The following is a 25,103-nucleotide window of genomic DNA, read 5'->3' as shown; positions in this document are numbered from 1 at the left end:
AACACTTTCATGAAAATATCCTGAAATGCATTGACACACACACAAACACTAATTTGAAGCAGTTTTAATAAATAGTCATATGAGTTGTTTAGGATTAATATAATCGTTATATCTGAAACAAATGTTTTTAGAGCATCAAGAAATAAAATCAACATGTACAAGTAAAAACATTATGATCTCATGCTAGGCAACAATACCGATGGTCAGGATCTAGAGTCAAATCCTGACACCTCAGATCTCCGGTCCGAAAAGAAATAAAAAGAAGAATATACTCTGTGCTTAATGTTGTCAGTAAGTAAATGTTGATACTAGAAAACTCATAGTAGTGAATAAAGTCATGTCTTCATATTCTCCAGAGTCAGACAAAACATCAGATGAATCAAAATCCAGCCTTCTTCAAAACTAGCAAAGGAAGATGCCAACTTATCCCAGTAATATTTCCTCTATACGGTTTTCGTGTTTGAATATAATCGTGTAAAGAGTTAAGAGTCAAACAGAGAATAAATTCTACAACAAACTTCACAGCAGGTGGGTTTTTCTGTCACTGGCTGGACCGAGCAAGACGGACAAGGTCCAAGCAACAGTGTGGTTTCAAAGCATTCTGAGTCAGGTGTTTATGTCTACTGTTAAACAGTGTGTTCTACATGAACAACTTAAAATTTATTGCATATTGTGTAAGTGCAAGACGGTGGGAAACATGAACACGCAACAATCTCAGTTCCCTCCACTCTTTAGGAAAAATGCAAAATTCAACACTCACAGTCTCGTACATTTCAAGATGAAGTTGAGCATCAGAAGGCTATTGAGTTCAACCCCTAAAACACATGGGTTGTCTGTATGAATAAGCTGATACTATGATGGCTGCTACTTTCAAGGAAAAATAATAATTTGGTCACTTAACAAATTTTCAACTTGCACTCGAGTAGTATTTACATTATTTGAATGTGCAACATCAGCATTGTTAGGTATGTACATGCTATCTAACTGTTAACCTGCTGGATACACAGAACAAGCTGAGGATCAGTTCTGTGATCATCCATCCACACTGTGCAATGCAAATGAGAGTGAAGAGCATCTGATCCAGATGTCAGTCCTACAACACAACTACCAAAGTATAGGAGCATCTGTTTAGTCTCTAGATGATCAGTAATATGAGCAGACAGCATGTTTTTAACAGCTATAAAGGTCCTCTAGCTGAAGCATTGCACCGTGTGACTGCACCGCTCTCCGATCTGGAATAGGCGGGGTCTCATGGCCGCTCGCTCGAGGGCGTCTTTGCGTTCACACGCATGACGAGTTAACCCGCAACTACGAGCACCGGGTTCTCAGAGCTGTGATTTTAAAATGAAAAAAAGTTAACAACCTCTAGGCTTGAGCATCGCTGATGTGGCGTCAGTTTTCTCTCTTCGTGTCCCGCAGCTTCCTCACAGGGTGGAGTAAAAAAGGATGTAAGCTGCGGATGACTTGACAGAGGAGGTGGAGATTTCTGACACCTCGTGGTCGTCAAACTTGTACCAGCGCTGCTTGGTGGCGTTCTTACAGTACGCGGTGTAATGGCCGCCATCTAATCCCCCGTAGTGGTTCTGGCAGTGGAAAAGAAGAAGGTTAAGCCCAAGTCTTAACAGTTAGAAAATCATATTTCAGTGTTGCTTGGGAAACATCCAAGTTATTCTCTCTGCCTTATCAATATGTCTTGCTGAGGTGCCAAACATGGTATGCTTGTTTTACAGAAGCACCTACAGTAGACTCTTTTGTTTCCCAAGATTCTTCCCCAAAAATAATTTCACTGCTACTTACAGAAACTCCATACAGACAGTATCTCTTCTGGTTCTGTTTGGGTCCAATAACATACTGAGCCAGGTCCAGACAGTCTAGAGGAAAGTCCACGGTTGTCTGCAGCTTCTGTTTCCATCTCCCCTCATACGAGAATCTGCACAAAGGATGAGATCACAAATATTAGGTTTGGATCTCTCTTAATTTTGTCTTCAAACAGTGAGAATGAAAATTGCAGACGTGGATTTAAAAAGTTAAACGGACCGTTTTAAGTGCACCAGGAGAATGGGTGGGACTTTCCAGATCTCCAGTTTCTTGGTGGAATCTCTGTGGGCCTTGCAGTGTCTGCAGAACACCTTGTTGTTGTCTGTCAGCTTCTCTTCCTTGGAGAACAGCCTCAGACAATCCTGCCAAGAAGCAGCAAACATTTCAGCATTACAATGTACAGATGTCACTTTTCAGAAACTACAAAGCAGAAACTCCTGCCACACTCTTTGATGCATGTGGTTAATGACTGACCTGCAGGGAGCACTTGCTGGTGGAGGCCAGAGGCAGCGACAGGTACATAAAGGTCTCAAATGTCCGTGACTTGCGATGGCAGGTCAGACACTGCACCGTGGACTTGAACTGCCCCTGGAACAGCGCTACGATGATGGACTCGTTCAGCAGCTTGTGTTTGCTCCACGCCAGGTCAGCTGCCGCCTGATCGTCCATATGGTCATTTTCCTCCTCCTTGTACCGCTTCCTGTTGTCCGCCTGACCCCAGAGATGGAAAAAACAACATGATGGTAAAATGGAACTGCTGCAGCTTTAGGTGAAAGCAAAGCCTCTGTCACCGAGTGACGGCTGATACAGAATAAACTGGTCATAACTGTAGTACTGTAATGTCTGTTTAACAAATTGCTATTCAACATCCATCTAAGCTCTTTCCTTTCATTAACATGCAGTTCAGCCAGGTCACTCTCAGGATAAGAGGCAGGAAGATATGAAAAGGGAGTAGCTAATTAATATCTCATTTATTAGACTGACTGAATTATCAATTAGCCTGAAGAGGACAAAATGGATGGAGACGGGGGTCAGCCTGATGGTCTGAACATCACACGAAAGGGACGTGATGAGATGGAGAGTGTCGTGGTAAATGCACGTCATCAGCTGTTACACTCCAACTGGCAGCTTGTCCTTAAGATTTGAAAGAGTGAAAAACTCAAAAAAGTAAAATGGTCTTCAAATCCCCAAATTCTCTAACAGCTTTTCAGGCTTCCCTGTGAAAAACGTCTTTAAAAGTGAGATAATGAAATCTAATAATGTAGATACCAAGCTAGTAAAGTGTTTTTGTTGTTGTTTTTAAATCATATCATCTAGCCCTTTCCCCCATTCAGATGCACATGACGCCGGTAAAGATCAGTCGATACAGGCAATGAGGCATGTGTTGGGTCTACATGCACAGAGGGTCTGACGGAGCATCAGACCAGACAGATGCAGACACACCACACTCACACTGCTGCAGGAGGACCAAGGACACACAGCTATTTACTTACTCTCTAATTTGCCATCAAAATGAAACCCAGTGAAAAAACAGAAAGAGGGAAAATAATAAAAGACTAAGTTCTTATTGTCGACAAGCAAATGTAGAACAACATACAGGGGTAGTAGAAGAAAAAAAGCCATATTTGAGAGAACTAAATTACTTAATATTTACAGTAAAATGTAATTTTGAATACAGGGTGAGTATATTTAGTTATATAACATTTCTCTTTTCTGTTTCTTTTGCTCCAAGCAGATATTTTTAAGACTTTAGGTACTGGTGTATATGTCCTTAATAAGCATGAAACCAGTGTGCACGCTACCTTGTTGAGGTCCTCGTGCAGCCCATCCATGAGGAACAGCAGCAGCTCCTGGGAGTCTTGCTGGTCGTAGCCATAAAACTGTTCGTTGATCTTGCCTATGGTGACCTTGAAGTCTCGCGGACTGATGCACTTGTACAGACCGGACCACAGCGCCTTCATGATCACGCCAAACTCTTCTGCCACCTCCCCTTTATGACCGAGGATGTTGTACCTGGCAGAGGAAGACAACAGAGATATATGTGTTCGACATTTCCCCTCACAGCTGATTCTTCATTTGAAAGTAATTCCACTTCTCTGACCTGTTGATGTCCTCCATGTAGAGATTGTTGTTGAAGTACTCAGCCATGGCCGGGGTGTTACACAGACACTGCAGGATGGAGTTCATGTAACATGTGTTTCCAAGGTTACGAAGGCCAGTCAGTGACGTGCCCTGACCTCCAAAAGTAGGATTCAGGCTGCGAATTTTGGCAGCTGACGGCCGCGCAATCTCCACTTTAGAATAGACTTTAGCATTGACAGGTCTAGAGGACAGAACAAAATAATGAGGGTGAATACCAGACCCAAAGAAATGCAGTGTGTATAATATTGGAAGGACTGCAGCACTGGATTTCAGATGTAGGACAATGTCTAGCTATCATAGTGGCTGGAAAATCCTGAAATAGACTGAAGGCTGAATCTATTAAGTGCTGATCAAAGTTAATATTTGCATATGTTTGCACACCTAAATATGGCTGAAAGTTGAACTGTTTGACGCTTAGATTACATTTAACTCTGTTTATTCAACTGCATTCAAAATGACTACACTTTGAAATACAGCAGTTTAACGTCTGTATGAAGATTTGATATATCATAAATCATTAACCTGCAAAGAATCCCAACAGTGAGAGCGACCTATACTCTTACAGATTAATATCAATATACAACAGTGACAAGAAGATTAAAAGCCTAGCCCAATAAAAAGAAAACAATCCTGTAATAAATACTTTTATGATTATGTTGTTAGCTGTACCTTTCCCTCAATGGAGCCAAACTCATGCCAAAAGTTAACAAACAAACTAAATACAAATCACCATTAACAAACTCATGCATTTTTGAATAGATGATGCTTCAGAATCAAATATAAGAAATAAAAATGAAAATAAAAAGATAAATGTAAATTATCTTTTTGGTTTTATCTTATTTTTTGGGTCAATCAGCGCTGCGTCTGGTGGGATAGAGAAGTCAAACATGTGCCTTACTTGGTCTCTCTGTTGATGGTGGGTATGACAGGAGCGATGTTTGGGGCGGGGGCTTTCTTCTGGGCCTCCTCTCTCAGGTCCTGGCTGATGTCAGGGGAGGAGTAGGAGCGTTTCAGTTTAGACTGTTCCCGCTCACAGTCAGTTTTGGCATCCTGCTCAGCTGGTCGTGGTGGTTTCTGTTTAGCTGTTGGCGGAGTGGAGGGTGGGGTCTGTGGAACGGTGACCTCAGGAGGGTACAAGTGGACGCGGTTGGTTGGAGAATGGTAGTATCGGTATGTTCCCGTAACGGTATCAAGGAACTAAGAAAAAGAAATGCAAATTAGGTGGAAACTAACAATCAGATATGAATAAATTATCATTTCTCAATTTAAACATGTAGTACCTTCATCCAGCCATCTGGAAGGCCTGGTACACTCCTGCCCATCTCTTCACTCCTTGCTCTAGTCAGGGGCTCCCTCTGTGGAATAAACACACAAACACGGGTGAGCATTCCTTTGGTCTTGTGACCTCTGTTGACTTAGCCCAGCTGTGGTCAGCGTGCATTTATATTAGTGATGGAAACTGATAACTCCCAGAGAAGAAGACAGCGTGAGAGGACGAAGCAGCGGGACAACGTGGCCTAATGGGTGAGCCTGAGAGAGCCACTGAAAGTCATGTAATAAAATTAACTATTCCATTCTGTAAATACACAACATGCAAAAGTCAGTGGTATAAAGGGGTCATTATACAATGTTAGAAATAATTGTCTTCTGGGCTCTTCTGATTAAATCAGTACGAAGAAAAAAGATTATTTCAGTTTGTGAGATCATTTTGATGGACGTTGTTTAAACAAGGTGCGATTATGTGGCTATGTCGTCTCACTGTTTACATGACGTCTAAAGGATTTCATGTGTTTACTTTAAACCACAGACCTAAAACACTACGCGCCAGTGAAGCGAGGACTCACCTTCATTTCACTAACAATGTGGTTGGGAGCAGGTGAATCCAGAGACATACTCTTCGAGGGTGTGTCAGAGTTCTGCTCCTTTCTCCTCCTCTCTTTCTCCTCCCAGGTCCTGCTCTCTTTGTCTTCCTCTTCTTCTGCTTTTTGCCTTTCCAGTTTCTTTTTCTCCTGATGCTTCGTCTCCTCTTCTTCCTTTTTCATCTTCTCACTCTCCTCTCTTTCTTGCCTTTCTTTCAGCTCCTTCTCTTTCTGTTCCTTCTCCCGCCTCTCCTCCTCTAAACGTCGCACCTGGACACGTTTTTCCTGCTCTTGCCTCGCCTTCTCCATCACTGCCACCGCCTCAGAGTGTATCTGACTCTGCTCCTCCTTAGACAGAGAAGTGTTGGGCATGAAGGATGGTTTGGCAGAGCGGTCAGGGACAACTGGGCCATTCTGGCTGGAGTCCTTTGCTGAACCGTTCTGGCTGGGCTTAGGCTCGTCTGACACCTGGACAAAGGGTTTCTTGGCACGGTCAAACTAGGAAAAGAGAATGAGAGGGTAAAAGATAACATGAGTGATGTTAAGACACTCTTTTTGGTAGGTTTTGTATTCTTCAAAAGGTTTATAATGTTCAATGTTGATAAGATACCTGTGGAAAGGCTTTGGCTGTTGCAGGTGACTGGCTGGATGGGCCCTTTTTATTAAGGTCTAGACCAGTATGAGTGGAAACATTGTCCTGGGAATCAACAATGTCTGGCAATCTGTCGCTAACCATGGAAGATTTAGATGTTGGGGGATCTGCTGGTGTCACGCCGTTCACCAACACAGGACCTGTGGCTTCCTGAGACTTGGGTATGACTTTAGGCTCTGGTTGAGTCGGGGTCGGGGGCTTTACTTCCTCTAGGGATGGGTAGCTGAAGTTCACTGTTCAACACATCAAATAAAATACCCCAAAAAAATCGAAGAAAGTAATTTATCAGAAAATATTCAGAGGAAGCTCTCTTTATCAACCAGTATGTGGGAGCCAAAGACTGTTTCCTATGGAACGAATCGACTAAAATGCTGATAACAAATCTCAGCTGATTTCACTAGCAGGAGGCAGGGGGATCAGTTTCAAAATACAAGCATAGTGTAGGACATTTATTTATTTGCTTTTATAATTTCCTGAAATCAAATGAAAGATCGGTTGGATTCTATAAGGTACATTAGTGCAGCGGACCAGGGTCAATAAAGAGTATGTGATACTCACACTGAGGGAGGGTGTTGGTGATATTCTGTCTGGGGGGCCGAACTTTAGCGTTGGTCGTGTACATGGGGTAAAACAGCAGCCAGTTCTCGTAGCCGCCCTCCAACACCAGTGGTTCACTACGCAGGATGGTCATGCTGTCCCACTGTGGAGTGCACAAACACATTAGTGTTACCTGAGGGAAAGTCACATGTAAGCAAGTCCACAAATGGCAAACCACACGCACACACACGCACGCACGCACGCACGCACGCACGCACGCACGCACGCACGCACGCACTCTCTCTTACACTCTCTCACGCACACACTCTCTCTCACACTCTCTCTCTCACACACACACACACACACACACACACACACACACACACACACACACACACACACACACACACACACACACACACACACACACACACACACACACACACACACACACACACACACACACACACACACCTTGAAGAGTGCATCTTTGAGGCTCTGCAAGGTGGTGCCCAGTTTAAGGTCCGTGACAGAACTGAACCAGTCCAGCAGGATAATATAATCCACAAATCCCCGCCGCCTCCATTGCTCTTTGGACACATCCGGTAGCTTTGTCTCAATCTGATTCACAGTGATTCTGAAAAGTCCAGTTCAGGAGGTCAGGTTTAGACGTTCAAATAATAAATGAAAGGAAAAGAGATAATACTCAAACTTATAATATTATCAGTCAAAAGTGAAATTAGAAATTAAACATGCAGTGTCGGGTGAAACAATCAGACTGGAAGACTATTCTCCAAACCCCATCCTCACCCTGGGCTAATTGCTTCCTCAGGCACGCTGATGCAGGTCTGCACTGGGACTTGAATGTGGGATTCCTCAAAGTTTGTGTGGCTGCGAGCATCCATCACAATTATTGTAATCGTCTGATCCTTCATCATGTGGAACAGTTTCTCAGCTGTGATTCCACCAGCTGGGACCCCAGCTGTCAGATAAAGTCAGAAAATGAACACGAGACAAAACAGACTTTAATGGTTTGAGAGTTAACATGGCATCGGGAGATTTCTCAGATTATAGGATGATTTTCACAAATATTTCAGAAGTATATAGGTTAACCAAACTTTTTGTTTGTTATTCAACTTACCCTTTGAGGTTGCATTCTTCAGCTCATTCTGCTCTCCTTTTACCTGACGTAAAGACATGAGAATTAGATGCTGAAACAATCTTGTTAATACATTATCAAGATTGTTTTTACTGATTCCAATTGGCATAATTTCTACTCCCATAAAATAGATTATCAAGATTACGTTTATATCATCCTGATTACACTATGTGACTATCAAGCTGGCTTTGTGGTTTAACTGTGTCTCAATTGAAAAAGCCTGATAATCACAACACTTCAATTGAACCACTCAAATTATTGTTAAATAATATGCAAATTAACAAAAGTAAACCTCCTTTAAACTGAGCAAATGTGTTTATTACACACATACCATCACCATATATTCATGATGGGATGTTTCTACCTTTTTGCTGTCCTTCTTGTTTGCTGATGATGCTTTTGGAGACCCTTGACCACCATCTTTCTCCGTCATTTCCTCTTTTCTTTTTTTTTCCTCTTGCCTCTCCTTCTCCTCCAGTTTTTTACGAACCTCCACTTCCTCATACCTATTTAGAAATGTATTTGATGAAAACAGAAACACACTTATGTTCTGTTGTCTATCTTGCTATTCATACATGAATGAGGTGCATAACCAGAACTTCTAACCTGAGTTTAAGACTATCAGAAAGCTTCTCAGCTTCTTCGATGGCTTTCTTGAAGCTGTTTTGCCCAAGCATGGTCATGTAATAGTCCTTTGGAATAGAGAGAAGTTTTTAGAAATAACTTGTAGTGTACAAAAAGAAATACACTGCAGAAGAATTTTCAATTTCACAATTATTAACTACTATACCGGTTGGTCCTTGAAGTCTGGTCTTTTCTTGATGATGTCATATACTGTTAAATACTTCATGTACATAACATAAGCTTTCTCCTCATCTCTGTCCAGACGGAACTCCTCTGCCGCCTTGAAGATTTTGCAGGCACTCTGAACATAGCTGCAACACAGAAAATAATAAAAAATCTTCCATGACAATGAGGTTGTTCAAGTTTGATAAGACTATTCTTTCTTCATGTTATCCACATCTCTTCCCCCTCACTTCATAATGCCAGAAATGCAGTGACACTGGTGTCACCAGAGGGCTGGGCAATAAAATAATATCAATAATCATCATAATATAATTTTTATTAATAGCAATATAACAAAAGTCCAATATATATGGGTATAAAGTTTATATTTTGAGCAAGCACTTTGAGAACCTCAGATATGAAAAGCTAGTGCACTGTTTGTTTGGCCTGTGGTGACGCTAGTTCAGCTTTTTTTAATGAAACTGTAAAGTGAACTGCACTGATTGAGCCACGGCAAGTAAACACCAGCTGCTGGACTCAGTCTGCAGAACCCTGAAGCTGCAGGTTCGACTGTTTATTCAAAGTTTGCTGAAGAAGCCAGAGATCAACATCATCATCATCATCACTTGTGTGTTCATGAGCCCCAGCTGCTGGTTGCATGTTTATTCAACATTGAACATATTATATTGTTAGTGTTATATTACAGAACTCGACACTGTACTTTCTTGAGCTCTTAAAAACACAAATGCCAAGGGTGAAGCTGAGGCGACAGTTAATCTGTTAACTTAGAATAAATAATAATGTCACACATCATGAAAATGATCGAAATTGAGTGAACGTTCTTTATCTCGACATCGTTTTTAGCCACATCGCCCACAGCAGCAAACATGAGACCCAGCGTTACCTCCTGGTGCTCGTCTTGTCCGGCCTGATCTCCGCCTTCTTGTTGAGGTCTCCCAGAGATGTGGACAGGTACAGCTCTTTGACCCCGGTGGACACGGCAGGCATCTTCGCGGTGGTTCGTTCACAGTCGGGCAACCGGTCAGTGATGAGCACCAGCTCCGGACATCTCTGGAAATGAGGAGGTAAACAAACGCTGGTTTCCCAACACATCCATGTATCCCTGCTGCGAGTCGCATACACCGGTGATTAGCATTAGCACTGACAATTGCTGTTATTGTTTAGCTTACAACGTCATCAATAGCGTCTCGGCGTTAAAAGGGAGAGTTTAGTTTTCAGGCAGCATTAAATTACAACAGACCAGGAATCATACTCGTTAAGATAAAAACAATTAGAGAGCGATAATAACACAGATTTAACTGCATTAGCCAACGACAGTTAGCTTGTGGTTGAAGTTAGATGGAGCAGGGCATGTCAACAAAACTAGGAAAACTAAACGAAACACTTTACTAGCAAACAACTAAACTGACACGTTAAACCAAGATATACTTACATAAACACGATTCAGCTAATCAAGTGTTAGCGTTGTAGCTAACTAGCTAGGTTGGTTAGCAGGCTAGGTTCTCACGCAGTTAAACGTTAGGGTTAGCTCCCTTTGGCTATTTAACAACACATCACAGGTAGTCGAGGTTATAATCGCATTCACCGGGAGAGATATCATCTAGACATAACGCTGACTCATGCATGTACTGTCCACCTGCTTAGCGAGATAACGACGACATCGTAAAATACCTTTTACTGATGCGCTGCTGACACTTTAGCTACTTTTTGACAGCTACTTCCTGATTCCTCCTTCCTCTTCTTCTTCTTCTTCTTCTTCTTCTTCTTCTTCTTTCGAGAGCTTTGGCTGCAGCTGCCGTTCATGTTGCAACACCGCCATCCACTGGAGATCGATTTATTTTCCACCTTGACTTCTGTTATTTAATTATCTATTTTAATAATTAATATATTTTTAAAAGAGGAACAGGACAGTATACATGGGGTTCAAATACAGGAACATACAAGCAAGGGGTTTTGTACAATATAAACATCCTGTAGAATGTTTTTTTTTCAATTTTCATTCTTTACATTGTTTTCAAGAACCACTCGATGTGTTGTGTTAAAACTGGTTTGTCCTGTTCCAAGTCTTTATCCCCTAGTGTCAATCTGATGCTGTTTGCTGTTCAGATGTTGCCTGTTTTTGTTCGCTTTGGTTTTTATGTGTATATTTATACGTTGGGATAACACACAAAATAATCTGGGCCATGTACATATGCATGTTTCAGTGGAGCACCTTACACTATTAAAACATCCATTGCCCTCCCTGTGCAAATGTTATGGTGTTTTGTTTTTTTTATCTGTTATGAAGTGTTTTATAAGTGATTCATTTTAGAGTCAAAGTCATTTTCTTTTTAATTCAGATTAAGACTTTTTATTCATCCCACAGAGGGGGAATTTCCTTATTGCAGTTGCATAAAGTACACATTTGTAGAAAAATGAAAATAAAATAAAAATATAAAATTATAAACATCCAGACAGAAACTAAGTTATATACATTTAAATAGAGGAATTGCACTTGAGATATATATGGTAGAGAGAAAAAATTATGCAATGAGAGATTACATTTCAAACTGTGATATATGAGACAAGTACATTAAGAGCTAAGATGAACAGAAAAAGGCAGATGCTATAAAAAGCAACTCGGCAAACCACTGCTCCTTTCGAACAGCCAGAACAATTAGTTTTGATTTGCACAAATATGAATATTCTCAGCTTTTAAAAGCACAATGTGAACAAAGTGGATAACCATAGCAAAGCGGCTGGCATTTTTTCTCAGTGATGTAACGTTCTTAAATTTACAGACAGTCTCATCATCAGTGAGTCTCTTTGCTCCTGTCATGTCAAACAAAGCGTCCAAATCCTTTTTGTTTCTGACTTTTGGCTTCAACTATCAAGCTCATGGGTTTTCTTTGTGATACGCTGATGTGCTGTTGATATCCTCAGCTCATTTGAATAAAAGCAACAGAACAGGATCTATCATGAAGCACTCAGACTTTGATGTCACAAGCTCCAAATGCACGAATTACAGTTAAACCTCCTTTCATCTGACTCTAAGACGTAATGGCACAGAGGGAGCACAATAGTCACAGTGTTCTCTGCTCCACGTCACGCAACACTTGTGTGTATTATACCATACTGACAAACAAACACACACGCACAAACGTACCATTACTCTTCCTTCCTGCCTTCAGTTTCATCAAAAGTCTGCGTGGCAACAATTGCTTGATTCAAATAACTTAAGCTCAACTGTGATTCAGAGGAGTCACAACAATAAATGTCCAAATCATGTTTGTGTATTAACATAAACTTTTAAAATGTGAACCTTTAACAGCAAACCTGGGCTTGAGCCATGTCACAGGTTGAACTCAATCAAAGGAACACGGTGTGACATGGTGGTGAATGAATGTGTGAAACGTGCAGAGACATTTTGAATCCAGTGTAAGGAAATAAATACAGAATCTAACTCCTTTGACAAATAACCATTAATTCAACTACAGTAACACACTATTCCTACCTTATTTCCTATAAACCAGATTATCACTCAGTAGAGCAAACAACTCCATCAAGGCCCATCAGTCCCTGTTAACTCAATCAAACTGCACCAAACTTTTTTTCCCTCCATTTATTATTTGTTAAATAAAATTGTTAAGAAAATGGCAAAACCTCTGTGGTGGAGGCAATGACGGCTTAATATTAATGAAAACGATTCATGTTTCAAATGGCTTACACTTAATTACTTTCACTGAATCAATAGAATGATAGCCTCTCATCATAGTTGCTCTTATAGCACTGATGTGTGCTCAGTGTGTTTGAATTACACCTGGTTTTCTCCGTCCAACCATTGACTTCCCCCGGAGGACCGGATGAGACTGAGCACATGTTGAGCACAATGCACAGCAAAGAGCAGAGTGTGCGAACAGTCCAGGTGCTGCTCCTGTTATTGTCGGGCTTTGAAAGGCCGAGATAAGCTGTCACATAGATGTGTTTGTCCTCATCATCCTCTTACCTTTCTATGTGTTCATTTGTTCTGTAATGTTTGAGAGGAGTCTTCATTTAATACAAATTCAGATTTAACAGTCGTCTTCTAAGCATGGAGGCAGGATGAGAGAGAGAAGCCACTTGTTTACCTCAAAAAGCAAGTGTGCTTTCCACATTTTCATTTAATTCTCAGCAAAGAAAAAGAGCAAGGGAATCGCCATGGTCTATTAATTCCACCAAAGAGTGATTTCAACTTTTACTTTTCATTTGAATAACCATATGAGACCCAGAGAGGTCACATTATCAATATAGATAAAATTATACAGAAAGATTAGAGGAAAGTCCAAACATTAGGTTTTTGCAGCAGAACTTTGTCTCCATCCTTCACTAATAACTCAAGACCTTTCAGTGGTAGTGGAAGAAGTACTCAGGTTCATTACATATAAAAGTCACACAGTTCAAATTATACTATATATGTTTTGCATCAGTATTTTAGTATTGTAGTTTTTGAATTCAACCTATAGTTTTATCATCTTTTAATACAAGTTTGTGGTTTAATCCAGTGGTTCCCAAACAAGGAGTGGGACCCCTCCAAATATCCCTAAGATACAAGTAAAAGGGAAATTAAATAAAAACAATCCCTCCAATTACCTCCTTGGTCCAAAAGTACAGATTTCTTTAGTATTTGTTTTTATTTAGTACTTAAATAAGTGTATACTTAGAGTTAAAGTTACCCCTGCCAACTTTTTGTAAGTAAAAGCAACTAAAAACATAAAACACAAATCTTAATCGCATATAAAATATAAAATACACATCATAGTCTCATATCAAAATATAAAATACACATCAGAACCACACATTAAAACATATTATTACATGTATACCACATACATACATGTATTTATATTTTCTAATATATATTTATATTTTTCAAAATATTTTCAACCCATCAAAAGTATTTGTGTCATGTGCAGAGGAACTGATACACAAACAATATTACAATATTACACAATATTAAAAACAGTATAACATCACTGAGATATGAGTTAATAAACCATTACCACCAAAGACAAGTAAATATTTACAACAAATGTGGAATGAGTGGGTGATGTGGCGAACAATTCCAATGATGGAAAGAACATGCGGAGGGCATTTCTTTAGTGGTTCAAATGCGTCACCACTTCAGGGCGTGTTCCACTCAACAGGGTCTATATAGGTCTGTGATCTATGCCTCTAAACACACAAAGCATCTCTGCAACCAAACGCTCTCATCTTCAGAAAAAAAAATGCAGGCTGAGGAATACAATCGCAGAGGTAATCTTCTAGATTTGTGTTTTACTACATTGACTCAGTTTCTTTTTGTCATTTGAGCTGTTATAGTGTCTGTTTCTGATCAGGTAAGGAGCTGGTGGACTACATCACACAGTACCTGGGCTCCATCAGGGAGAGGAGGGTGATTCCAGATGTGAAGCCTGGTTACATGAAGGAGCTTCTCCCTGACGCGGCCCCTTCAGAGCCCGAGGACTGGGAGAGCATCTTCGAAGACATTGAGAAAGTCATCATGCCGGGAGTAAGTTCCTGCTGTCACCTTCACTGTCATCATCACTTCAGTCATTTGAATCTACGGCAAGCAAGCAATTTGATTTCTTATCTTTTTATTCCCCTGCAGGTGGTTCACTGGCAGAGCCCTCACATGCACGCCTACTACCCCAGTCTGACCTCATGGCCCTCGATGCTCGGGGACATGCTGGCCGACGCCATCAACTGCGTTGGATTCACCTGGGTGAGGAGACAATCCCAAATCTCTCTCTTTCTCTCTCTCTGACTCCAGAGCTGCAGGATCCAGATCATTTGACACTACGCAAACAATTCTTCCTCCTCCTTCTCTTCCTTAATAATAATAACAATAATATTCTTAGTAACTAGTGCTGCCATCATTAAGAACATAATTTCATCTATAAATATCATGTCATTTTATTAAAATTACACGATTAATATAAATAACGTAATTATAACAACCAGTCTGACTGAGGTTACACAACTGGCCCTGGTCTCTCTCTCTCTCTAGCTCTCTCTCTTCTCTTCCCCTCTTGTCCACCCACCTTTCCTCTCTCTCACATTTCTTCCTGCTGCTGGCCGCCTACATTGAGCCTGGCCCTGCTGGAAGCGTCTCCCTATAAAATGAGTTTGCTCGTTGTGGAAACGGTTGGGTTGGGTTTCTCTCTAAAATTGAAAGGGCTTGACCTCAGCATGCAAAGTGTCTTGAGATAGAGTATGCCGTGATTATTAGCACTCTACGAATAAAATTGAAGGGAATTGATTTATATAAAAGATGAGTGTGTGTTCTGGTTTTGCACAGGCCTCCAGCCCAGCGTGTACAGAGTTGGAGATGAATGTGATGGACTGGTTGTGTAAAGCACTGGGGCTCCCCTCCTTCTTCCTGCATCACCATCCTGACAGCAGAGGTGGAGGCATACTGCAGGTTCATGACACCTTCATCTGTTTTTAAAAATCCCAAAACCTTCATACAGTAGTCTCTGTGGTTACTGGGAGCTTATTATTCCTCTTCTACTCAGAGCACAGTCAGTGAGAGCACCCTAGTCGCTCTGCTGGCTGCCAGGAAGGACAAAATCTTGCAGCTGCGGGCTGAGCTCGACCAGGACGTGGACGACTCTGTCCTCAACGCAAGACTGGTGGCCTATGCTTCAGATCAGGTCAGTGTCACCGCCTCTTTTACAATAACTTCCTATTTATCTGATAAAGTGGAACTGATTGATTTGACTGCTTTTATAGGCCCATTCCTCCGTGGAGAAGGCAGGTCTGATCTCTCTGGTGAAGATTAGATTTCTGCCAACAGATGAGCAGTTGTCTCTGAGAGGAGACGTCTTAAAACAAGCCATACAAGAAGACAGGATGATGGGACTTGTCCCTTTCATGGTGCGTAAGTGACACTGAAGGATGGATGGGTCTAATGAGGGTGAGGGGGTGGACAATCTGAGAGTATATAAGACATTTATTTATTTTTAATAACATTTTCTTTAAGAATCCTTCTTATTAAAATACATTTGAATTCCATATATATTTGGTGACATGCCTTTAAATTTAAAGTGCCCTCAGAGTGGAATAACCTGTCCAGCTCTCTCAGATCTGCTACTTATTTTATTTATCTTCCAACTACTGCTCCTGCTTCTAATTGATAACCTTCTATTCTGTGTTTAAGATACTGGAACCATGTATGCATGGTCATGTTAACTTATAAGTGTAACGCTTTAAATGGGCATGTGTAACTTTATACTTACTGTATATAACTTGTCATCAGTGGGGAACTTGTTGGTGTGACTGGGTGTGGCTCGTCCTGGTTTAAATATGTGTGTGTAATTTGTAGTCCTGTGATTCTTCTATAGGGACCCTTTGAAAATGAGCTTATTCATCTCAATCCAACCAATAAACTGAATGAGCACTGTTTAGAATGATGTGCCAGTTAACAATCTAATAGGGAATACACTCAATGACTTTTAACATTGATGGTTAAGAACTTATTGTTGATCAATCCGAGAAACACAGAAATCTAAGCACTTTCTCCGCCACTGCAAAGGGATTAATGTTGTAAAATGCACCACATAGCACTAGTGTGTGTTTTCAAATAAATGATTAAAACCATGTTTCTGTCCTGTTCAGCTGTGTGCAACTCTGGGAACTACAGGAGTGTGTGCCTTTGACCAGCTGTCTGAACTGGGACCAGTGTGTACGTCTTCAAATTCAGTTTGTTTTTAATCACGTTGTTTTTCTCCCAGTAACGTGCACTGTGAGTAACATTATGAAAAAAAAAATTCTCCAGGTACAGAAGAGGGACTGTGGCTCCATGTTGATGCTGCGTATGCCGGCTCAGCGTACTTCTGTCCTGAGCTGCGCTGGTCGCTGGAGGGCATTGAGTTCGCTCACTCTTTTGTCTTCAACCCTTCCAAGTGGATGATGGTTCATTTTGACTGCACGGCCTTCTGGTGAGTAAGAACAGGAACACTTAGGCCCCTCCTCCCTGTGACAAATCCAAATCTGCTCAAATCAAATAAACATTATCTATTAACGTAGATGTGAAATAAAAAAATAAATAAATGCTTGTTGGTTGATAATATGATTAACTTTGTTTTCTCAGGGTGAAAGATAAATATAAGCTGCAGCAAACCTTCAGTGTTGATCCAGTTTATCTCAGACATGAAAACTCACAGGCAGCCACTGACTTCATGGTACAAGTCTTCACCAAATTAAACATTAAGCTATTTATTAGTTTTTGCTTTCCTGTCACTTCACTTTCTCTGTTCTCTGTTGTTCAGCATTGGCAAATTCCCCTCAGTCGACGTTTCCGTTCTCTCAAACTCTGGTTTGTCATGCGCTCCTTCGGGCTGAAAAACCTTCAGGCTCATATCAGACATGTGAGTGGTGTTCAATTCGATTTTTCATTCATAAAACTGGGGAATAAGCATAAAGTTTGTTTACTGTAGAGAAATGTGTTAAAGTCAATAGCCACAGGTCTCAAATCCTGTTTTAAATGTGTAATTTCTCTGTGTTGTTTTAGGGGATTACGATGGCAAAGCTCTTAGAGTCTCACATAAGGAGTGATCCAAATTTCGAGGTTCCGGTTGAGAGGCACCTTGGCCTGGTGGTCTTCTGTCTGAAAGTATTTACAACAATTTTGAAATATCAATGTAGTAAGCTGTAAAAAATATTTTCTCTTTGTTAAGCAACATGCCTTTCACTGGCTAATCATTACAAACAATCCGTTCACATCTTGTTCAAAGGTGAATCGCTTGAATAAGTTTAACCTGGATGCCACTGAAAATGCTTTGGTTTTGTTTGGAAGCATTGAGTTCTCTTGCAACATTTGTGAATTTCTTATTGAAGGCAGGAAATGCTTTGACCCAGGAGCTGCTGAGGAGACTGACCCGGTCAGGCAGCATGTACCTCATCCCTGCAGACATTCACACCAAACGCATCATCCGCTTCACAGTGACCTCACAGTTCACTACTGCAGATGACATCCTGCAGGACTGGAGCATCATCTCCAAAATGGCCTCCAACCTTCTGGCTGAGACGCAGGGTCTGAATAATGCAGACCCACCAAACACAGGGGAGGATGAGGTGATAGGAGCAGAAGCGAACCAAGACCCAGACTTGGACACCAGATCTGATGAGAAGGAGGACGCTGCGTCCAGGCTGGACAAAGCTCAAGTGGAGCTTTGGATTGACAAGGCTTGGAACCGACCCAGGAGAACAATGCGTTCTCTTAGCTGCAGCAGCGAGCCTCTGCCGTACACGTTCACAGGGACAGTGTCTGGCTATGACTTCGACACGAGGCCCATTCTTAAAGATGCCGCCGGTGGCCTCCCCACGCCATCAACAACAGGATCCGGTGCTATGTATAAGATCACAGAGATGCCTTCGAATCTTCTGGGTAAACAGGTCCTGAAGAAGCTGACAAAGTTCTACAGCGTGCCCAGTTTCTGCAACCCGTGGGTGCAGTGTGGTCGGCACCAGCTGTGCTGCCCCTTGAAGGTTTCACAGGTCGCTCAAAAACACTTGTCCTCGAGCTGCAGAAGAATGAACTGTATGACGACCTCTCCCATAGCCAACACAGCTCCCTCTCCGAACCCACTGGAAACCGCCTCTGCACCCAAGCTCCTGTAATGATCCTCAACACAGTGCACATGAGTCATATACTCTGTTTATAACCTAGTGGTTCACTGCTGTTTTGGTGCAGTCACTTCTCTGTAAATGCACGATCACTAAGATGACTTCTCCCGTTTACAGTCATGTTTTCAAAATCTTTATTAAAATTTACACAAACAACATTATGTCTCTTGAAATGTTTCATTAATTCAATCACATGTGCTATTTGATGCTGACAGTCACATAACAAAGATGGAGGTCATTTAGAGACGGTTTCTTCCCTCTGTGATGGAGTCGTACATCTCCTGAGTCATCGGTACGTAGCCTTCACTGTCCTCCAGGAAGAACAAGGGATCGCTGATGATGGCGGGGTTGAAGCCCTCCTCTGACAGCTTCACCTTCATTTGCTTAAATGTTCCATTCACTACCAGTGCATCCTGCCAGAGCAAAAATAAAGGTCAAATGATGTTACACATTTATGAATTTGTTTTATTATAACCTAAATCCAGCAGGACCTCACCTGTATGCGAATGAAGCGTGGTCTTGCATAGCTGGGGAGGAAGTTTTTGACGTGCTGATACGTAGCTTTGCTGTCAAAGTCCATGTTGTCCTTCAGCTTTACTGCAGCCATTCCAATTCTTCCCTCATGTCCTAATCAGTCAAGGTCAAGGGGAAAAAAAGAGGATAAAAGTACACATCTGTGTTTCATACTGTGGTAAAATTTAAATTCATGCTCTCCTCCTTGAAATTCTTCTCACTTTTCATGTTTTTTCTTTTTATGGTTCATGATTGATTATGAAAGATTACGTCCTTTATAAATCTGATAATGTAGTAATTACCTGGCACCTTCACACCATAGACATTAGCCTCCTCAATGCAGTCCACCAAGAGCAAATGATCTGCCACCTCTGTGGTTGCCACATTTTCTCCTTTCCACCTGTATGAGAGTACAGCACGTTATATCGTATGTTTTACTTCTTATAATTATTAGTGTTTTAATTTGGAACTGGAACAGAGATTAATCAGATACAAGAAGGAAATACTTTTTTTCATTTGTAGAAAACAATGAAATAAAGATTTACAATGAAAACTAGTGCAACAGTATATGAAAGGTGATGAGTTCCTGGATTTACATTGCATTGCCTTTCATGAGTGTAATGTGGGCTATGTGTTTTGCATCTTTGTGCAACTGAGCGAGCAAACACAGGAGACGGACACAAACACAATAAGACAGTTCAGTTAACAAAAATAAACAAGGCTGGAGGCAGGCAAGAGTAAGAGGTTAAAAAGAGGGATTAGAAGCTCAAACAGGAATGAAGAAATAGAAAGTGTCCACACAGGTTGGACGTGGAAAGTGGAAACCACACTAAAGTAGAGAAAGCAAATAGTGACTAATACAACAACCATGCAAATGAGAAGAGGAAACACAAGGCCATGAATTCACTGAGGACCAACTAGGCCAAATTAATAAGTAACAGGTATAACAGAAAAGAAAGTCAATCCAAACAGACATTTGAGAACTATAATTTCAAAATAAAACACAAATCCCGAGCAGGAGGTTTTCTCCACTCAAAACCACAGGAGGGATGGAAGGACGTGGTATAGCTCAGGGAAGAAGAAGAATTCATCAATCTTGATGACAACAATCAGGTACAGGTAGATGCAACTGACACTAATGAATGTGTGTTTTTTGGTTCTGCCTTGTTAGATCAATGTTGTGCAAGAACAGTGCAGACAATATATGTGCATGCAGGGAGACATGTTTATGTGTGAGCATTTCATCCTATGAAGGAAGTAGCTTTCTTAACATTGCAAGATATGTCCTATTTTGATATTTTGACTAATAATTCATGGATGAAAAAAATTAAAATATGTATGAGAACTGTAGTTTGCACCTTTGCCTCACAGCAAGAAGGTTCCTGGTTTGATGGATGGATAGTATCAGTGAGTAAGTGAAATCTGGGGCAGTTTGATTGAATTTAAGGGGACTGCTGGGCCCTGGCAGAGGTATGTCCTCCTCTGAGTGCCACTCTGGGTCAGTTTGTTTCATCGACAGACCTGAAAGTGTCTCCAATGCGATCTTGAAAGAAGACAAATCCCTCATGGTCGATCTTCAGCAGGTCGCCGCTGTTAAAGTAGAGGTCGCCCTTCACAAAGACATCTCTCAGCTTCTTCTTCTCTGTCTGCTGCGTGTTCTTGGCGTAGCCAACGAAAGGCGTTCTTTCTCCAATCTTCACCACGAATAAACCGGTTTCTCCTGCAGATAAGAAAACATCGAGCTCAGGATACGTATGGGTGAGAGTTAGGTCAAAAAAAGCACCATATGTGTTGCGAGAGGATTGGCTCACCATTGGGGACTTCAATACAGAATCCTCTGGAGTCTCGGACAGGCTCTTCCTTCTCTGTATCGTACCTTATGAGTTTATAGGAATATCCCATCTGAAAAACAGTTTGAGGCGACAAAACACACTGAATGTCAGAATAAATATTTCACCTCGGCCAAGGAGACTACGTTATCACCCCTGTTGTTCATTATTTGTTTGTTTGTTTGTTTTACCAAGATCTGTTTTGTCAACTTCACACTTGAATTATAACTGAAGTCTCATCTAATCTAATCATCTATTGCTGACAAACTGCATTTGCTCATTTATTTAACTGTGCTAATAAAATAAAATAAAAACATTTTACCTTGTGTATAAAATTCTCTTTGCCAATAGCTCCAATTTTTCCAATGTAGTTGACAAAGCCAGCATTCCCCTCCGTCGCTCCGTAGCATTCAACGATACGAATGTTCCCATATCTCTGCAGGAACTCTTCCCAGGTGTCGGCCCTTATCCCGTTTCCGATGGCCATTCGGACTTTATGATCTCTGTCAATGTCGCTCTAGAGGAGAGGAGTGGAGTGAAGGAGAACAGGGAGTCTGGCTGCATGTATCAGCTGTATATTGTTAGTAACACCATACTTATGTGATACTGTGGTTCACCTTCGGTGTGTTGCATAGGTAGCGCATAATCTCTCCTATGTACTGAATGACTGTCACGTTGTACTTTCTACAGTCGTTCCAGAACTGAGAGGCAGAGAATTTACGTCTCAAAACCACAGTCATGCCTGGAAAACAAAGAGACACAGATTTCAGCGGAGGGCTCGTTGAGGGTTGCAAACCTCTGAACTTTGAACTAAAAAGAGGGAAGAGCCAGAGCAAAGCTGCCTGTTACTTAAGGTCATATAATTGTTAGTTGAACCTTTAATAACCTCAATGCCATCAACAGGCGAAGCGTGCAAATCATGTTGTGTAGTTTTATGATTATTTTGTGTTCATTTTGCTGTAAAGTGTTTTAAGGGAAATACTGAATTACCTTTGTCTATGGCTCCACACAGTCCCATCAGAAAGCCTGCACTGTGGTAGAGGGGCAGGTATGTGTAGATAATGTCGTCCGAGCGAATGCCAGCAACAGAAATAAAGAAAGACGACAACCATAGTCTCTCGTGGTTAATTACAGCAGCCTTGGGAAGCCCTAAAAGACAAACACTGTCATTGTGCTGTGGTTTTAGTGTCTTGATTATGTCTTTCAAGGTCTAAAACATAAAAATGCGAACACAGATAAGAAGTGAAGGTTAAGTAAATCCCACAGATTACCTGTGGTTCCTGAGGTATAGATGTACAGCGCTGCACTCTTGTGGTTTACGTTGGCCCTCAGCTGACGGGACAGAGGCTGGTCTGAGGCGTGCTGAATTTTATCCGTGAGGCTTTCGATGCCCTCCACATCACACTCCTCACTGAAGATGAACACGCGGACACCCTGTTGGTTTAAGGTGGGCAACACCTCCTCCACAGCCCCTCGTAAATCTGAGACACACAACACAAAGAGAGTCGGTGCAAATCTACTGAGTGAGAGTTAGAGAGGAAAACAAGGAATTCAGCTGGTTCTCAGTAGCTCAATAAACTTAGATTGATGATGTCTGCTCTGACCAACACATCCACTGAGCTTATTGCAGATATGTTGTATCCTTTGATTTGGCTCATCAATTAACATTTAGCTAAAATATTTTATAGTAAACTCCAGCAAGGATGTTTTCGTCTGCGTTTGTTTGTTTGGTGGCGTGAGGGGTGGGGCATGACTCAAGGAACAAGTGTTAAGTTTTGGTGCAGATCCAGATTAGGGGATGGATGCAAGAATACTCTTCTTAACCGTGGTAGATTTATTGGGAGTGTTTTTCAGTTTTCATTTTCGTTGATTTCTCAGAGAATAATTCATTAAAATATCTCCACCAGTTCACTGATTTTACTGAACACAGTGTTTGTGTCATTCTGGATTAATTACAACCGCAACAACCAAAGCACAATCTTGAAGAACGCTGGATCTTTATTAAAATGTTACTAATCTACTTCTATGTTTTATGACTAGAAACAGGGTCTCTTATGTTTCTAGCTGTGATCCATGTGGGGACGCAGCTCCAGAAGAGAGGAACAGAAGACCTTTAGGTGAAACACATGGTGTAAATGATGCCATTAAGAATTAAATTTGAATATCAGGGCTCACAGACACTTGGATGACATCACAGGAGCAGTATGGATGCATTTTGTCACCATTTGCTTCAATTGTATTGGATCTGGCTGAACACTGTGTACTCCTGAAACTCCAAAAGTGTTTTGTGGACTCTCGCTTCACTTCACCCACCCCTCCACCATGGTGGCGAGTAGATAGTGTGTGAAATCTCATTTTTGGGTGAACTATCCCATTAAAGTCGGTATAATTCAAACGGAGCCTAACATGAAACTTTGTCCTCTCAGTGCAAACAACAGACAAACGAGAGCAGATCTGATCTCGTGGAGTTTTGTGCGTCTCACCAGCAGCAGCCACCAGGACCTTGGCTCCGCAGCAGGAGAAGCAGTGCAGCAGAGACTTGGACCTGATGTTGGAGTTGAGCAGAGAGGCCGTGCAGCCAAGTTTGGTCACAGCCAACCAGGTCCAGATGAAGTTTGGCTCGTTGCCCGCAATCAGGGCCACCGTGTCCCCCTCCTTGAGGCCGGCGTGCTCCTGCAGAGCTCTGGCCACCCTGTTGCTCTGTCTGTCGGCCTCATGGTACGAGTACGAGCTCCCTTCGAAAACGATGAACGTCTTCTGTGGCTGCGTGGCCACTTTGTCCAGAAAGCTATCCAAAATGCTGTAGAAAGGTTTCTGCTTCTTGATCCTGCCAATGCGTAACGCGATTTGGATCGAAGTGATCGCGAAACACAGATCTGCCCAAACGTATCGGTTTCTCGCGAAAAGCAAAAACGGCCAAATTGCCAAAAACGTAAAAATGACGTATAAAAGCATTTCTGTTTCTGCAGGAACGCTTACGTTGCGTGTTTCAACAAGAATCCCGAAAACCTTCTACGAACATCAGTCGGATCTGGTTTTCCAGTTTACGCCCATTGAACTTTGGGCTATTTTCCTTCGCAGGGGTGTAACGAGAGAAGAGTGTGTCATAGGAGGAATTTGTATGAAACAGTTGATAAGGGAAAACTATTTATCCTACCCAGGGATTAAAAGTTTAAATGTATTCCTGTTGGAAACACATGGAACTACAAATTAAAGAGTATGTATGCAGGATGTTTCAAGAGAATTTTGGGGCCCGAAACATGACATCAAACCACAATCATCAAATTGATCTTTAAAAAATAGAGGAGGCATGTTCTGCATGAAAACATAACACCAGTTAAATATTCATAACGATTCAAACTTAAGCCACACACACAACCCTAATAAAGCAAATCTTTCATTTTATGAAAAACATCAACTATAGAACTCTTTATTGCAGGTAAACCAGGTGGGAGTTTTTCTAACTTCCCTCTGCACCAGAGGCTGTTCATAAAAAGCTCTGCACACAAGAAATATAAAGTGACAGTATATATTGTAGAAGTGTTTGCGTAGGACTCACTAACGACAATGAATCATTGTGAAGTAGACTCTGTATAACTCATTATTTCTTGTGTATTTCTTTATAAGTGTTTACTGAATGAAAAAGAATTTGTTTGTAACTGATTAGACAGACTGATCTTCACAGCACCTCACCTGCTGTAACTGCAGCAGTTTACGAGGACTTTGTTCCCCTGAATGAACTCTGAACATTTTTAATCATTAAAGACTAAACCATCCATGTTAGTACATAAGTTCTCCCTCTGTGCACTTTTGGTCTGGTTCTCTTTCTCATAGTTTGAGCATCTTATTTTCAAATCTTACTGCGTCACCAAATAATTATTTCTTTTAGACAATATGCTTCCAACAGTCTTCTGTGGAAACCGTGTGAAGCTGTGTCTGACACAGATCTGACCACATCCAGCAGCTGTGGGTTCAACAACTGGCAAATCCCTGCTGACAAATCAGTGGAGTGGAGCCTAATCTCTCAGATCATCAAATCAGTTTGATTTAAAACAAAATGTTCAACAGTCACTTTTGGGTGAAATGTATGTGTCCACATTCATTTCTTCTACATTTTTGTTTGTGGTTCTGTATATTCCAGC

At 41.4% G+C, this 25,103-nt stretch overlaps 3 protein-coding genes across 3 annotated transcripts; 1 reads left to right on the top strand and 2 right to left on the bottom strand.

Moving 5' to 3' along the window:
• Positions 1-48: 48 nt before the first annotated feature.
• On the bottom strand, positions 49-9,993 carry usp8 (ubiquitin specific peptidase 8). The gene is made up of 18 exons (XM_069525813.1): positions 9,858-9,993; positions 8,958-9,102; positions 8,774-8,859; positions 8,532-8,673; positions 8,150-8,192; positions 7,819-7,990; positions 7,483-7,645; positions 7,030-7,171; positions 6,430-6,704; positions 5,805-6,317; positions 5,241-5,315; positions 4,859-5,157; positions 3,920-4,141; positions 3,621-3,831; positions 2,293-2,529; positions 2,038-2,180; positions 1,798-1,930; positions 49-1,583 (listed from the first exon to the last, which is right to left on the bottom strand). The coding sequence occupies exons 1-18, from the start codon at positions 9,959-9,961 to the stop codon at positions 1,425-1,427; spliced, it is 3,264 nt and encodes a 1,087-aa protein (XP_069381914.1). The 5' UTR covers positions 9,962-9,993; the 3' UTR covers positions 49-1,424.
• On the top strand, positions 9,900-18,777 carry hdc (histidine decarboxylase). Its single transcript, XM_069525814.1, has 12 exons — positions 9,900-10,038; positions 14,329-14,501; positions 14,601-14,714; positions 15,291-15,413; positions 15,508-15,645; positions 15,725-15,868; positions 16,610-16,676; positions 16,770-16,932; positions 17,085-17,175; positions 17,263-17,361; positions 17,505-17,606; positions 17,831-18,777. Exons 2-12 carry the CDS (start codon positions 14,412-14,414, stop codon positions 18,611-18,613), a joined length of 1,914 nt encoding a protein of 637 aa, XP_069381915.1. The 5' UTR covers positions 9,900-10,038; positions 14,329-14,411; the 3' UTR covers positions 18,614-18,777.
• On the bottom strand, positions 18,737-24,035 carry LOC109625006 (long-chain fatty acid transport protein 2-like). The gene is made up of 10 exons (XM_020080001.2): positions 23,445-24,035; positions 22,233-22,442; positions 21,952-22,110; positions 21,579-21,703; positions 21,284-21,478; positions 20,944-21,034; positions 20,654-20,852; positions 19,435-19,532; positions 19,116-19,246; positions 18,737-19,032 (listed from the first exon to the last, which is right to left on the bottom strand). The coding sequence occupies exons 1-10, from the start codon at positions 23,914-23,916 to the stop codon at positions 18,859-18,861; spliced, it is 1,854 nt and encodes a 617-aa protein (XP_019935560.1). The 5' UTR covers positions 23,917-24,035; the 3' UTR covers positions 18,737-18,858.
• Between the last annotated feature and the right edge of the window lie 1,068 nt (positions 24,036-25,103).

The sequence above is a fragment of the Paralichthys olivaceus genome, chromosome 1 (assembly GCF_024713975.1).
Source record: "Paralichthys olivaceus isolate ysfri-2021 chromosome 1, ASM2471397v2, whole genome shotgun sequence".
NCBI classification, from domain to species: domain Eukaryota; kingdom Metazoa; phylum Chordata; class Actinopteri; order Pleuronectiformes; family Paralichthyidae; genus Paralichthys; species Paralichthys olivaceus.
This window is presented reverse-complemented; position numbering and strand designations above follow the sequence as displayed.